The sequence below is a fragment of the Stegodyphus dumicola genome, chromosome 4 (genome assembly GCF_044657685.1).
Source record: "Stegodyphus dumicola isolate Sdum_Otavi_A_Nest chromosome 4, ASM4465768v1".
Lineage (NCBI taxonomy): Eukaryota > Metazoa > Arthropoda > Arachnida > Araneae > Eresidae > Stegodyphus > Stegodyphus dumicola.
In genome coordinates this window covers 238,004,139-238,021,192 of record NC_140771.1, presented here as the reverse complement: position 1 = coordinate 238,021,192, position 17,054 = coordinate 238,004,139, and the positions used below count along the sequence as shown (strand labels likewise).

General features: G+C 35.9%; 1 protein-coding gene across 1 annotated transcript in view; it reads right to left on the bottom strand.

Moving 5' to 3' along the window:
- Positions 1-17,054, bottom strand: part of LOC118197412 (uncharacterized) — a 188,146-nt gene that overhangs the window by 85,502 nt on the left and 85,590 nt on the right. The window contains exon 3 of the mRNA XM_035368923.2: positions 6,346-6,424. Coding sequence (XP_035224814.1) covers positions 6,346-6,424 — 79 coding nt within the window. The remainder of the gene's footprint in view (positions 1-6,345; positions 6,425-17,054) is intronic.

The following is a 17,054-nucleotide window of genomic DNA, read 5'->3' as shown; positions in this document are numbered from 1 at the left end:
TTAGCTCCAGCGCGCGGAACTGTGTATCGAAAATTCTAAAGATATGCTCATTTTGAAATTATTTTGCGACACAGCTATTGAACTGAATTTATAAGTGCAAAGAACATAATATTTAATAAATAAATTAACACACAAAACGTTAAGAAAAAACGCCCCTTTAAACGTAATTTAAAATCTGAAACCTTTCAGATTTTTATTCTTAATTTTATTTTTTATTCCTCCCCCCTCCATTTTTATATAGTACTTTCGCTCAAATTTTGATAAATTTAGCTGTAACAAGCAACAGTGCGCTACTGACAATTTATTTATGAGAAGCAGTGCATTGATTCTTTCCTTCACTGTCGGTATTCGTCTCGAGAAAAATGTCACATCCAGACTGGGATAAGCAAACAACGAAACGATTATAAAGGCGTGTTTTATTGCTTCAAATAATTTCTCAAATTTTTAGTTCCACAAAATCTTTGTTTTTCTCTCGTTAAAAGATTCTGAGATCTTAGAAATCCCTTTGAGAGTGTATTGTTATCCTTCAACATGGTAAAAAATGCGAAAATCGAGAAACCCTATGCTCTGCCTTTAGAAAACAGATGGCGCTCTCGCCTTGGCAACTTAATGTTGAAAACTCTCTTAATACTTGGACTTTCTAGAATAATGGATACTTGAAGTTTGAACTACTTGTTATGACTTTCATGGGATTGATGCGGAAATTATATAACTATGTTGTGTTTCGTCAAGAAAATGCTGTTTTGTGTTCAATTAATTATCTCGGATTATAATATACACTGATGCTTATTCCCAACATTCCGAGTTTTTTTATGAATTCTGAAAACGATACTAATATTCTCCCAACTTGAAGTCTTGACATCACATCACCGTAAACTGATGAACATTTTAAGAGCCATACCAACAATTAATACCTCCAATTTTCTCTTGAGTTGTGCGCACACAGTTTACGATACTGATATGATCAAGACAACTAAATTTCCGACGAAAAAGGTTTGCAACTAACATGACTAAGGTCTTAGCTTTCAGTCAGCATACTTGCGTACTTTTCTTCCTATCATCGATATATTTCCTTGAAAAAAAATTTGACTGTTATAATACCGTTCAGATACACGAGACGAACGGTAACAGCCCTTTGAAAGCTCTTCCTATTAGATATCTGAACATTACTGAGATAATCCATAGAATTTCACATCAAACTGCGATAGTTCTTGCGCTGTGACTTGCATTCTTTTAACGATCTTTGAAATTTACTTCCACCATTTGCTAACAATATCAACACAGAAAGTAAAACATTTATTTCCAGCAAAAATGTTTGAAGTATCGTCAGTTCTAGGAAATGGATAACTTTCTTTGTGACGTCATTTAAATACTTGAAGTCAAAAGGTTTTGGCCCAAAATGTGTCTGAAACACATTTTGTTTTTTAAAATAAGTATTACTACCAGACTAAGATTAGCCATATAAAGATCTCTCAATCCTATACTTGCTGACATCTATATGATTATAACTGCAAATTATTTGAGCCATTAAACTTTCCAGTTTAGTTCCACTATGTTGACAATACCTTTGCACTGTTTAATGGCAATAAAGATGACTTTAATAAAGTTCTTTCAATGAATTCCATTAATATTGCTATTAAGTTCCATTTCGAACTTGAGATATCCAATTCCCACCCATTTCTCGACATCATGGTCACATAAAATACATCTAATTTCAACGCCGCTATGTATCGTAACCCTTCATCCATTTGCTAGTATCGGTAAAGTCAAGATCACCAGATCTAAACTTCTTGATGTTTTTTGGTTCGCCTATTGCTGAAGTTATGTATTTGTTTATCAAAAAAAGGTGACATTTTCTGAAATTCATTATTTAGGTTATTTATAACAAAGAATCTGTAGTTTTCAGTAGATCTTACTTCGGAATTAATAGAGGTTTCCTTCTGCATTTTATCAATTGATTCAACAGTCCTTTGTCTGCGAGAGCACGTATACTTTCGTATTGACCTGTTGATTTATTAATTACCATAAATACAAATAATACTGCTCAAGGTTGGTTTGAGAAGTACAAATATTTGAAGAATTCAAAATAAAGAAAGATTATTTTTTCGGACATGACTTTACCACCCACCATCGAGTCCAACAAGGGGATGCAGATGCCTGCACCAGTGCTAGTCATGTCTATACTCACAGATCATCCCTGGAATCGACCACCACCCTTAACGAGGTGTTCAGCAGATGCTCCGATTGCTTATCCTCTTCGCTCTTTCTTCCCTGGATTCCAGTTTTAGTCGTAAGACTCTTCCCCCCCCCGCTCATCCCCAAGGCATTAGCTATCACTGCGGCTGTCCGTATTACCTAATATTACCTTTCCCAAGCCCTGGAAAATTATGTTTCCCGGCTGATTGTCTTCCAACCTTTCCGATTCCATTAACGCAATGCGTTCCGGAATTCGCCTCAATCAACACCTTTCTCTCTTTCAATCTTAAATTACAAGTTGAAAGCAGAGAGAATGCTCGTCCCATATGTGGACTCCTTATTCATTTCTTTCAGTGTAAACCCTTAATGGTCTGTTCATCTCTCCTTTAGCCATTGCTTTTTCTTATCTAACTCAGTTTCCTTATCAAAGTTGTGGAGGTAATTGCATTAAGTTGCAAAGGTACTCCGGAAGTCAAACGCCTTGGGCCGATTGCTTAACCTTCCAGCACTCACGCATGTGCAAAATTTACGACAAATTCAGTTTTGCATTGCATTTCCATCTCACTAACATAAGAATTTTTACTTATATTTGAATGCGATATTATTTGTATTTTGCAATAATAAGATTAATATTTTATTTCTTAACAAATTTATTATCAATATTCACTCATTTCTGTCGTTTTTCGTGTCGAAAACGGTAAAATAACGGATGTCCCAAAAAATATGACGCGCGCGTGCTCATGTAAAATTGTCAAGCGCGCGAGCTGGAAAGTTAACCCCAAGCCAAAAACAAATTTGACTAGCCGATTGATAAATACGGGGCCAGCATGTACCACCTGTTTAACCTTCCAGCACGCGCGCTTGGTAATTTTACATGAGCATGCGCGCGTCGTATTTTTTACGACATCCGTTATTTTACAGTTTTTGGCACGAAAAATGGCAGAAATGAGTGAATATTGATAATAAATTTGTTAAGAAGTAAAATATTAATATTATTATTGCAAAATACAAATGATATCATATTCAAATATAAGTAAATTATTTTAAAGTTCTTATATTAGTGAGATGAAATGCAATGATGTATTTCATTACAGAAAATTTTAAATTTATTATTTAATAATTATATTTTAAAATCGAAGCTAATTTTAATATTCATCAAAGACAAGTAAAGACAATAAAAAAGTAAAACACCTTGGTAGAAAAAAAAAGTAAGTCTAGCATTACTTACTTCTGCAAGGGAATTTACTTCTTACTGGTTACAAAAACGCACTTTAAACTAACTTGTACCAGGTAATGTTTTTATTTATTTCTAAAAAATAGAAATAAAAGAAAATAAGGAATGGAAATCGCTATTGTTCTCCCATCCAAAGGTTTCCTTTTCTTCATCAGATAATTCTTGAAGAATCCGAGCAAAATCAGCTGGTTGCCATGCTGGTTATTGTTTTTGCCATGAAAACCGATATAAAATTTACAGAGCCAAATGCATTCAAATTAAAATAATACACGGCAATTAATAACACAAAATTACACAATATTTGAGAAAAAAAATATTTTCCAAATTTTAAAACACGACCACGCGCGTGTCGTAAATTTTATGAAAAAGCTGCCACGTAGCACAAAAGCCCAGTTAAAAAAAGAAAAAAGTGAAATGACTTCCTGTTGGCACATTCCATGGGTAAAAAGGAGGAATAGAAGTGACTTTCAGACGTCTTGGCTTCGATATACGAAAAATGTGCATTAAAAACTGAATTTGTCATAAATTTTGCGCATACGCGCGTGCTGGAAGGTTAAACTGAAGCAGAGGCCAAAGCAGTGTGTTAGGGACAGTAGCTCGCCCCTCAACTACCAAGACCCTCCTTTCCAGCCTTACGGGTCTCCACGTACGGCAAACACGCGGGCAGTTTACTCTCAGTGAAGAGCTGAAACAAAGGGGAGTAGCAGTCTTTCACCTGGAGCCCCAACCTCCAAGGAAAAAACCACAATGGGAGAAAGAAAGGGAAAAGCAGAAGCCAAGAAAAGGAGAAAAGGAAATGAGACAGATCACTGGGGCTAACGGGGTCGTGACACCCGTCTCACTAAGAAGGTGATCCCCTGAAGGGCTAGGGTACCTCAGGCAAAGAATATGTATTGTTAAGAAGAAAAGCTTCGCAGCAGCAGGAGTGGCACCCTCCGAACGAAAAGGGACACAACTGCGCATGCGTGAAATACCTATCGCCAAAAAGCGACAAGCTGATGTCGAAGTTCGAACAGGTTCGACGGTCACGTTTATCAAGAGTTTAAAGCTGTGTGACTACATTTTTTTTTCTTACATATTGACAGATATAAAATCAGACATCAAACTGCCATACGGATAATACAAGTTCAACTAATAGAGCAAAAAAGCACGAAAATTCGAGTTTAAATTATCGCGAAAAGTCAAAGAACGATTCATCTTAACCCGTGTTCCTGAATTTCCGGTACACGTGGTGGAGGTGGAAGATCTCGACCAGGTATATCACAAAGGGGAAAATTCTCGCCAACAGGTTCCATCGCCAAATCCCTTGGCAAATTGTCCCTCTTCTTTCTAGCGGCGTAGAAGACAAACTGGTTTACATTACGTCTATGGAGCCTTTCCTTCTTTACATAGATTTTCTTTGCCTCAGGATTGCCACACCCGTACTCACAAGAGTAAGCCCCTGAGGTGGTTCGAATAGCGGAGAAGGCATGGACGTAAAATAGTCTGTCCCTTCATAGGATGGTAGTGGTGGCCTCCTATTTAGGTGCCTCCATAATAAAATGGCCACCATTTCTGGCTTTAATCGTGGCCGATGCCGTTATAAGCAAGTGCCCGCCATTTGTTAAAATAAAAATATTGAGTGCGGCTTTAATCCCAAGTTTTTAAAAAATTTCTTCAACACCTGCCACTTTATCCTTCGTTGAGCTCCTAATATCTTCCTTTTATTTCACTGGCAGCAGTCATGTGCGTGGCTTTCAGCTGCGCTTCCATCTATCTCGTAAAAAGCATTCAAAGCCATTTCACCTAGAAGTGGCTGAAACTGCTTTTTTTTTATGGAATTAGATCAGACCTATTCTCTCATTAAACTGAATTGTTTCCTCTCCCCGACTCATCACTTACTAACGATAACTTTGATGATATAAAATTAGGAATGGGGAATAAATCAAGAGAGGGATGCACGCATGGACTGACAGCGGAAAGAATCGAAAGAGCAATGGGATCGGGAGAATCGACGCAATTGATCAGCTAACTTCCTCGATTGATTTCTTTCAACTGTAGTTTCGATATTCTCTAAAACGTCCTTTCTAAATAGAACTAACAATAAAATTCTGGAATAACAAATGTTAAAAATTTTGAGAAATAATAATAATAATTAAACTTTATTTTAACATGGAAGAAAATTCTTTGAATGGAAGAAGAATGAACATGTCTTTCTCCCCTAAAATCTGAAGAGAATTTTTCCGGTACGCTTCCAATAAGAACTCTCGTCGGTGACGTCTAGTGGAGCTGCCATTCCGTTCTGCCGAATCACCGTTCGCTCGCACAATAAAATGAATCCGTTCTTTGAGCCAGTTCTCAAATGAAGAGTCAGTTTAACTTAAACTGGTATTAGTTGAGAAATTTACTGGAATTGCTTGTTGCGTTCTACGTGATCTTTAAATAAGTAAACTAGATGGACATGGATGGCTTGAAAATTTATTCAAACTTCAGATTAATAATAAATCTTACAAAAAAGACACACATGGACATGGATGGCTTGAAAATTTATTCAAACTTCAAATTAATAATAAAACCTTACAAAAAAGATACACAGCTAAAAACAAAACCGTATAGGGTCTGCGCAGCAAAGAGGCAATCAAAATATGCAATACCAAGTGCAGTCTTGTAATTTAATAAAGTTGATGAGAATGATTAGTTTAATTAAGTGCTTTGCTTCTGGCAGTAATGGTGCTTATGATAAACAGCAAAAAAGTTTAACAATAAAGCAAAACTCCCCTAAAAAATTTCATTCGCGCAAGTTCGCAGTTTTTATTCGATAATATGTTACACGCAGGGTTTAAAGAAATTTCTAAACAAATGTAAACAAAAATTTCACTTAAATAACAAAAACTTTAATATTTTCATCCTTCATCCAATGAAACCAACAGACTTACCACAAGTGAGCACGTTCACTATATCTCCAAGTTCATCCAGATCTCCAGCTCCCAGCCCCCGGCTGCAACCAGACCGACTCTAAAAAATTAAGAAAGGAAATGTTTAATTATCCGTGCAATATAAATTAAGCAAACATATATGCAATGTGATGGTTTGGGAATGGCTATAATGGACTGGCAATTGTTTATTGCGTAGATGTTACCTGGCAAGGCTTCACGGCGTAGTTTAGAAGAACACTTATGGGTGAATTCAAAGCGGATTTTTATTTCTTGATAAAACAATTCGTCAGATGCAATATCTGATTCACATCATTATGGGTGCCAATATGCACGCCATAATTTTGAAAGATGGGTTAACATCTTCAGAAAATGGACGATATAGAGAAATGAGTGGCTCGTGTAAGCAAGAAAAAGGCGAAACGGGAAAAGGGCCAAGCATTTAGAAGAAGCTTGAGATAATAGAGTCACAGTATCAGTTCCCGAAGAAGTGATTGGCTATAACATACCTGCATTCATGTGCGTTAAGGGAGCTCATACACCTTAAACCCTTTATGCTCTTCCAATATGTGACTGTTGCAAGAATTGGGATATTTTATTTATTTTAAAAGCAATTACTCCCAACTTTTTACAGATGACTATATAATATAGCTGCTTTGCGAAGTAGTAACCAGAAAGTTTGTGTTGCCACAAATTTTTGTAATTTAATCCCCTTTGTGACAAAATATTTCGTCATGTTTCCACTTTGTGCGCATGATATTTTAAAAATGGCTAATGGTACATACTTGAAATTTGATGGAATTCTTTATATGGGCACTATTTTCTAACTGAAGCAAAAATCTAGTGAATATTTTAATATTAAAAAATTTTAGACACGAAAATATTACAGATTTTTTTAATAAAATACATTTTATAAACTCAACTCCAAATATAATAAAAAATTAACATGAAATTCTTAAAATTTTTGGTTCACAGTAGTTATCAAAAGTTATTAAAACTATATATTAAATGTGGAATTAAATTATGCAACAGAATGTTTTAAACTGTGCGCGCAAGGTGGAAACATGACGAAAATTTTCGTCACAAAGTGCATTCAATTATAAAAATATTTGTGGCAACACAAACTTTCTGATTACTATTTCAGAAAGCAACCATATTATGTAGTCGGTTGTAAAAAGTTGGAAGTAATTGCCTTTAAAATAAATAAGTTATCCCAATTCTTGCAACAGTCACATATTCGAAGATCTTATGGGTTTTAAGGTGTACGAGTCCCCTTAACGTAAGATGGCATATAATGGGTTCATTTTGAAAAGAAGCAGTCCAGTAAGTGCAAACGTTTGCTACTTTTAGATAAGAAAGAGGAGATACAGAATTTAAAATGAGGAATTAACAGAGCTATTGATAATTTAAGATATTATAATTCCGATTTACATATTTCTACCTAATATGCATATAATGATACGTCTGGATACAAGATTTTCGGGACATGAGGACCTAGCGAGATATCAACTCCGCCGTAACACTAGTTGTAGCTGTAAATAAAGCGAAGATCAAGCTCGCTCATTCAGATCATGGTTACCTTGACAAAATGAATGAGCATCTCTATAAAGTTCTGATTCAAAAATAAGCAACAAAGACACATGGAATAAAACAAACACTATTTAATGGATATTCGAGAAACTGATCGAAGAGATTGGTGTGGCATTACTAGACCAAGTAGCAAACAATAAAGCAAAGACATATAAAAACAAAAACATGTATATTATGCGTCGGAAGAATGTGTAAGGAAACATGCTAATAACGGATACACACGTTAGCTGAAATGCACGCTTAATAACGGAAAGGCAAGTTGGCAATAGTAGCTGGAAAGGATAGGACTCTGTTTTGTTAGGGCACAGCCCGGTCCACCTTGCAAAACAAAAGTTTGCCCTATGACCCTATACGGGCTACGCCAGTACAAATATCACCACACAACTATACAAATACACGAATCACACAATGCCAGTGGCTTCTTTATTGTTGTTAATAATCTTCATAATCTTATGCGCTATTCCTCTTGCCTTAAGTAAACCATTTTTCATAAAATCTATGTTCGCTCCATTAATGCATCTGGTTAACTTACATTCTGCAATAAAGTGGACATTGTCTCCTACTTTTGTACATACTTTACATAAATCATTATCTTGAACATGGAATTTTTTCAGATAAAAGCGAAATCTTCCATGACCTGTAATTAACTGTTCAAGTCAATGTCATTAGTAATATAAGGAACAAAAGGAACAAAAATCTTCATGAACATATTATTTTTAGCAGAGTTTTCCCATTGAGCCCGCCATTTACCTACAATGCTGGAAAGGGTTTACAAAGAAGCTTCATAATGTTACAAAGGGTTTACAAAGAAGCTTCATAATGTTACAAAGGCTTTACAAAGAAGCTTCATAATGTTAATGTTCTCCTGGAGGCTTGTACATCGACAGTTTCAATATCATTACTCATTGTTGCCTCCTTTGCTAAGACATCCGCTCTCTCATTGCCCAAACAACCAATATGGGTTTTAACCCAATTAAAATTCAATTGATGCCTTACCTCCAATTGTATCACCAATTTTTTAATGATTTGAATATTTAAATTTTGCTGCTCGGGGTCAAAGAGTGCTTGAAGAACTGACATACAATCAGAATGTATTGTAATTATATGTGATTCATTTAGATTTCTTACAAGCCACTTTAAGGCTTTTTGTATAGCAATCAGTTCGGCTTGATACACGGAATTATATTTTTCTAATTTAAACTTCGCATGTTCAATCTCCAGTCACTGCAAATGCTAAGCCAATTTTTCCATCCAACCCCGAGCCATCCGTATAGACATCAATATCATTAAATACAGGAATGCATCTATTAAAAGTAACTGATCTTCTTTCCCTTGGATGTAAAAGATGACAATTAAAAATATAAAAAGCAGTGTTAAAAACAATATCATCTGTATATGTATAAAAGTCAATCTTATTTGATCTCAATAAAAACTTTTTATAATAAAAGTCATGGGACAACGAGATGGGCGGAATGCCCGCAAGTATATTAGAATTTCCGTAGGAGCAGTTCTAAAATGTCTTGTGATTGCCAGCAGCCAACCTCTCTGGATAGAATTCAATTCGTTCCTTAGTCTCAGCAACTCCGCCGCCCTAGAGCCCCAAGCTCCAACACCATACATAATAGGAGCAATAACACATTCGTAAATTTGTTTCATAGTCCTACTCTTAATGGCTAAAATCTCACCAGAGAAGGATCTCTTATAAAATTGTAAAATAGTATCCGTTTTTTTATGGACAATATCGAATGATCTTTAAACGATTATTTATCATCAAAAATAACTCCAAGGAACTTTAAATTCCTTCCTATCTTTACCTTCTTACCTTTATATCGCAATCTGGGATATCTAGTATGTTTACCTCCCCGCGAGAAGAACATAGCCTTGGTTTTGGTAATATTTAATTTCAATTTTCTATTCAAACGCCATTCTTCTATAATATCCGACATTTTCACAAAAGTTCTTTCAATCTTCTCGAGGGAGGACTCAGCCATCAAAACTATTAGATCATCAACATAGCATATAAATTTTGCATTAGTAGGTAACTCTTTATGTAATAAATCGTTAATAACTAGGTTCCAGAGCAGCGGAGAGCTATTCGACCCCTGTGGGCATCCTTTTTTTATCTTGAAGTAACTATAGCTATCCAGATCAGATCTTACTGAAAAACCAATCGTTCTATCCTGAAAATAGTTTATAATCATACAATAGCAATCACGAGGAATTCCAAGTTGCGAAAGTGCACGCAGGAGGGAGGGCCAATCTACCGAATCAAATGCTTTGTGGATATCAAAAGATACCACAACGACATGGTCATCTATTCTTCTTTCTCTAATATAAGTACTGAGTTCAAACAAAGCGTCATCTGCAGAAAAGCCCCTCTTAAATCCAAATTGATTTTCGGATATCAGATTTCTCTTAACAACAAAGTGATTCAATCTATTTGAGATCAAGATGTCTAAAACTTTTGCATATGTCTTAAGAAGACAAATCGGACGATATTTCTTACTCTTTTTTGGTATAAGAATAATTTTGCCGACTTTCCACGATCGCGGAAATACACATAATTTAAGACATTCATTATACAGTAATAAATAAAATCCTGTAAAATTTAAGAACAAACTCTTTAACATAAAAGAAGTTATATTATCAATACCCAGAGCACTTTTGTTCTTAAGTCTCTTCACTGCTGACCTGACTTCATCTTCTGTAAAATCAACATCGGCCTCATTACACAAAGTCAAAAATTCCTCTCTATTAAAATCCACAGTATCTTCACTTTCCCGACCACCATCTTCCTCCTCTAAATCCAAAATTTCTTTGATAATTCCAGCTGAAAGCTCCTGAGCATTTTCCATCTGATTGCAATCTTTTCTACAGTAAATCTGACGAGTCTTCAATTTATTGGTTGCTACCTTAAAGAAGCTATCATAATATTTCGCAGTATTAATAAAACGATTCATTCTACTTTCATACTTAACATGCTTAATCTGCTTCTTATACCGGGCCAATTCTCTTTTATACAATATTTTCCTCACAATTTTGACAGTTTCAGAAACTAACAACCTGAGAACTCTTCCTCAATGCTCTAACTCTTCTTTTACTTCTTTTCAAATCTTCAGTCCACCAATCAGAAAGAGGATATTTCTTATGTTTAATTTTAAGACATTTATCAGCTATTTCTTTTATACTGCATTCTAACTCGTCTACCAAATCATTCAAACCCTTTTCATTATCAATCAAGATCAATTTCTTGTGCAATCGAAAAACCTCATTTGTAATCCTTCGAAAAAAGTTCTGAACTCTCCTCGAACTATTAGAGTATCTAATTTATGTCTCCCCGAGATCATAGACTAGTTTACTACTCAGAGCTAAATATCTATGATCACTCAGACTCTCGATCTCCAAGACTTCCATTTCATAGGCATTAATATCAATTCCAGGTGAACCAATAATCAAATCTGTATAACCTTCTCCCACCGAAGAAAAGAAAGTCGGTAATGAATCAAATCTGTTAAATAAAATCAAACTGTTTGATAAAATAAAATCATTGACTAAAACACCCCGATCATGGCAATCGCTGATCGCTTCTTGTGGCAGTAGCACACATTTCTATAGGAATGCATGTCAAAGTTCATGGAGGGTGCCTGCTGGCACACTAGCGACCGTCCCAGCATGTTCTACACATATTTTACGGAATTCAGGTCCAGTGATCAAGCAGGCAAGGCAGACGTGGAATGGTTTTCATTCTCCAAATAACTCCGCACCACTCGAGCTCTATGTGGGCAGGCGTTGTCCATAAATATCTCATCGGTGGTATCCACTGCGGCGATAAAAGGACGCACAAGGGGGTGTAGAATTTCATTCACAATATCGGACGGCTGTGACGGAACTTTTTTATGGGATTAGATCAGACCTATTCTCTCATTGAACTGAATTGCTCCCCCCCGGCTCATCACTTACTAACAATAACCTTGATGATATAAAATTGGGAATGGGGAATAAATTAATAGGGGGAAGCACGCATGGACTAACAGCGGAAAGAATCACAATCATGTCGGTCGGTGTGGCCGTTCGTTGCTATCCCAGCCCATACAAGTAAGCCTCCTCCTCTGTTATGGTCTCTTTCGACGATGCTTGGTGCCCGATAGCGTATTCCTGGCTTTCGCCATATTGTAGCCCTTCGGGAATCGTTTTGGATGTTAAATCGAGATCCAGCCATAAAGAGTACGTGACCCCACTGCTCTAGTGTCTAATTGCGATGTTCAGGGTCCAATTCAATCACACTTTGACATGCCTACCACACTTTGCTTTCCGCTTTGGCTATCTCGGATTACATGGAACTATCGCTGCTTGAGAACTGACGTATAGGTCCAGCATACCCCTTTCTAAAGCGTTGTGGTGTGACTGCGGGATTGCGTTTTATGCTAATTTTGGTTGCCTACTCGCATTCGGCGATGCATCCTCTAACTTGTAAATAAACTGTATGTTTTAGTTTCCCTTTTTACATTTGTACCTTTTGCTTCAACGTTTGCTGCTAATTTTTTGAGCACGAGTGTATTTCACGTTTGTTTTTTTGCATCCTTGCTATGTTTGTGAAATACTTTTGTGATTAAATTATTATGATATAGTTAATATAAATATGTATTTATAATTGCTGTTACAATACATTTATAGCTATGGTTTTAAGCGGATGATGTCTCTAAAATTAAAGCATGAAATCATTAATAAGTATGAGCGAGGTGTGCGTTTAGCCGATTTATTTAAGCAGTATGACCGTAGTACTTTCATGATAATACCAGCAGCTCAAAAAAGATACCCTGTCTGAGGCATCATCTGCGAGAAGACAGCAGTTATATCTGCTCATTTGCTGGACACAGCCTCTGACTCTGCACCTAATGAATCTGAAGTGACATTCAAAGCGAGTCGTAGCTAGTTTGAAAAGTTTAAAAGGTGAACTGAAATCTACTCCGTTATCGTTCTGTATATCAAGCTTGGTGAAGCAGCGAAGTCAAATGAAAGCAGTAAAACAGTTCTTATAAACTTTTCTAGCACTTACAGAAGCCGATAGATAGGTCCTCCAGTACGTTTTCAACTGTGACGACACTAGACTCTCCTGGAAAAGGATACAAAACAAAACTTGTATAACAGCGGAGGTAACGAAGATGCCTGACCACAAACCCATGAAAAATAACAGACTATGCGGAAAATATGAATGGCGACTTCAAAGTCCCTGGTCGTACGACATTTAGAAAGCCCCACAGCATTTAAGGTCCATAAAATTATTGAAGAAAAACTCCAAGATATGTGGACAGCAAACCCTAAGTCATGTGTCACCAGGCAATTCTTATTATTAGAGTGGTTAACTTGGTCTTAGTTCTGTTGTTAAAAAATATCTTAAGGAAAATATCCTACACTTAAAGCCCTTTTCTTATTCGATAATGCTTCCGTACACCTCCAAACCTCAAAGACTTCAAGCTCATTCAGGTTCTTTAACTTCTGCTTAATACCACCCTTATCCTACAGCTTAAGGATCAGCGGATGATTTATATTTCGAAAAACACTTCACCAAACACCCGTTTCATCGCTGCTTTGATGTGATGAAGAATATTAAATTCACCATGTTTCAAGGAGGACCTTGAAGTCTGGTTAGAAGAAAGAAACTATGTTCTCAGAATTTTGAAGAAACCGAAACCGCACAGAAAGTGCTGGAGTAGATTGTGTTTCTCGCACAGACTATGAGTCCGTAGGTGGATGAGGAAGACATAAACGAACACGTTGAGGATCACTCCGAGGAAAAGCATAGAAAAGGTTTTGGAGGAAATTACTAACCAGAAAAAGGTAGAGTTAGAGAAGCCATATCTTCTCAGTTGAAATTAAGGACATTCTGGAAAAGTGGGAGACAGTTGCTAAGTTCATTGAAAAAGCACTCAGACGAAAACCGCAACATGCTACACAACAGCTCTGTTCAATGAAACTTGTTTTAACACACTTCAAAAGCATTCTTGATGGATGAAACAAATTTCCTTGGAGATTGAAACAAACTTCCTTGAAAACCATTTTAGATACAACTGGATAAAAAGAGGACTAAAAGGAAGCAAAACCAACTGAAGATTAATGAGGATACGATGTACTAAGTAGTGTACAACCGTGTTTACTCGAGTCGCACTTTTTTTGCCAATTATTCATTGTGAATGTCTAGGTGCGACTATTATGTGAAGAAATCTACAACACAATATTGTACTTTTTTGACGACTTTTTCTGCTTAAAAACGGGGGTGCGACTATTACGCGATTAAATACGGTAATTAAACTTTGAAAGAATACTTTATATTTTTAGATTCTCTTTTACAGGTTTGTATCATGTTTTATAAAGATTCATTATTTTTCTATACAATAAAATGCTTTTTTCTGATTTAAAAACATAAATAAAAAGTGATAGTTATCTGGGGGATTTCGAGCAAATTAATGATAAATGCACTTCAATTGGAAAATTGTTTTCAAGTATCGGCTCACGAGCTCTGTCAAGGAACGAATTAAACTCGTATGCTAAGATACCACTGTATTATACAAAGCTTACACATTTATACTCGGACATGGCTGTAACATTTTGATTTGAGGTTCCCAGACTTAAATCCATGATTTCTAATTATGAAAATTCCTAAAAGACCATTTTTATCAAAGAAACGTTCGGAGTTTCAATGAGCTGCAACTCAATATAACGCGACATGTCACAGATTACTTCTCAGGAATCCCTTTGTATGATAATCCTGCTGTCTTACATGTTGTTGCATATTTCCCGCGCCATTCTGATTAGATGGGTTCGTTCCGATAGTCAGTGGCAGGCAGGATACTAAAGGTGCGGGACATGGAAGGCACAGATGCCTAAAAATACATCTCCAACTGTTTGAAAATTTTATACATTTACTTGTAAATATATGTTATTGTTTACAAAACCTCTTGTTACCTCTTGGATGCACCTTTAGACTCACAGAACCATTAGATGCAAAATTGGCACATCATGTCCGCGAATGTGGAATATCGGAAGTAATTAGTTATCATAAATGGATTATAATTCTGAGAAGTTTGAATACTTAACGTACGTTTTTGTATACGTACCATTGCATAATGGACTTTGGAGGTAAAATCTTTTGAACTTACAAATTCTTAGATAATATGGATAAACTTTCGAAAATAATTGAAAAGAGAAGTAACGTTCGAGCTAATATTACTAAACTAGTTAAAAGAGTGCAGAAGCTTGATGAAGCTGCGAAAGACGCAAGTTCATTATCAGAACTACTGGAACTATTAGAAACGAAGGAGCAGAACTTGAAAAGCCATGACTTAGAGTTGGAAGCACTCATAGACGATACGGAAAAAATTTAAAGTGAGTTAAAAGGTTCGGAAGAATACGATGACAAAATATTGTCTGCCAAGATTAAACTAAAGAGCAAAATTAAAGAATTAGCAGCAGAAAATGTTCAGCGGACTTCTTCAGTTCTTAACACATCTAGTGTTTCGGAAAACACCGTTACGGCATTAAAATTACCAAAGTTAGATATTTCGCGATTCTCTGGTGATTCTAGCAAATTTTTGGAATTCTTAAACTGTTTTGACAGTGCAATCGGTTCAAATAATTCTCTTACAAAAATTGAAAAATTCCAGTATTTAAAATCCCTTCGTTCTGGTCCTGCATATATTGTTGCCGAGGGTTTTTAATTAAATGAGAAAAACTATGACTTGAGCTTTTAAAACAAAGATACGGTAGAACTGATTTCATTATAACTTCTTACATGATTAAATTATTAAACTTAGAACCCGTGAGAAGTTCATCTAATGTTAAAGGTTTTCGTAAATTATACGATGAAACAGAAGTTAATATAAGAAATTTGCATTCATTAAATGTAACGGAGAGTTCATATGGGCATTCATTGAATTCAATATTATTGTAGTTGCTACAAGATTCCGTGTTAAAATTTTCAGCGAAAACGAAACAGGGAAGTGAATTGTGAGGTTTCAGAAATTATTACGTTTTTTAGGAATGAAGTGGAATCTAGGGAAATTATCGAAACTGTGATGAGTCCTCCCAAAAGTTACGAAACGAAACGATCCTTTTTCCCAAAATTATGAAAGTGGTCAAACTTATATAAAAAAAAAAAAAAAAAAAAAAAAACATTCGAAGCCTAAAAACATATCGTTCTGTGACGGTCATCACGATTCCGTAAGTTTCAAAAAGCTGGATGTAGAACAAAAAATAAATAAGCTAAAGATTGAAGGTAGGTGCTGGTGTTGTTTTAAAAAATATCACATGTCTCGCGAATGTAAGGCAAAAATATCGTGTAAAAATTGTTTAAGCTAATTTCATCATGAGTCAGTTTGTAGAAAAAATAACTTCAACCCCGTTGACGCTACGATGAGCAGTTGTGAGAAGCAAGTGAAAACTGTTTTGAATGACTCACAATCTAAATCTAATAAAAATGCCGAGAATATTTTTGTGTCTCATAGTAATATATGTACCAAAAATAAGCCCTTTTTACAAACATGTACTTTTTAGCCTGTTCGGAAAAAAAAAATCAGTTTTAAGTAATGTTTTTTTTAGACAATGACAGTCATCGAAGTTTTATATCTTCTCGGTTAGTTAAAGAATTAAAATTAAAGCCAATACGCTACGAAAGAATAGCCATTTTTGCTTTCGGAGACAAAATACCACGGTATCGTTTCATTGACGCTGCGCAATAGGGGTCAAATTTCGAAATCGTACGAGTTAGAAGCTGTCATAACGGAATATACACTCTTTTGCAAAAAAATCGAAGCACCATGAAGGAAGTGGTTCTTTTTTTAATATACGTATAGCTCACACACAAATAATAAAATTATTAAAAAATCAAGGTCATAGTACCTGTTCACGGCTCACAATCACCCATTGAGTGTTCAAATTAGTAGTTGGTCGAAACCGATCCTGGCGGCAATGCATGCTTGAATTCGTCGAGGCAAGGAGTGGTAGAGGTTCCTAAATGTTAATCTGCGACACATTCTGCAGGCATTTATCAGTTGTCGCTCTAGATCTGCGATATTTTGTGATGCCCGAATCTGGCGGCCTACCATGCTCCAGGCATGCTCGATTGG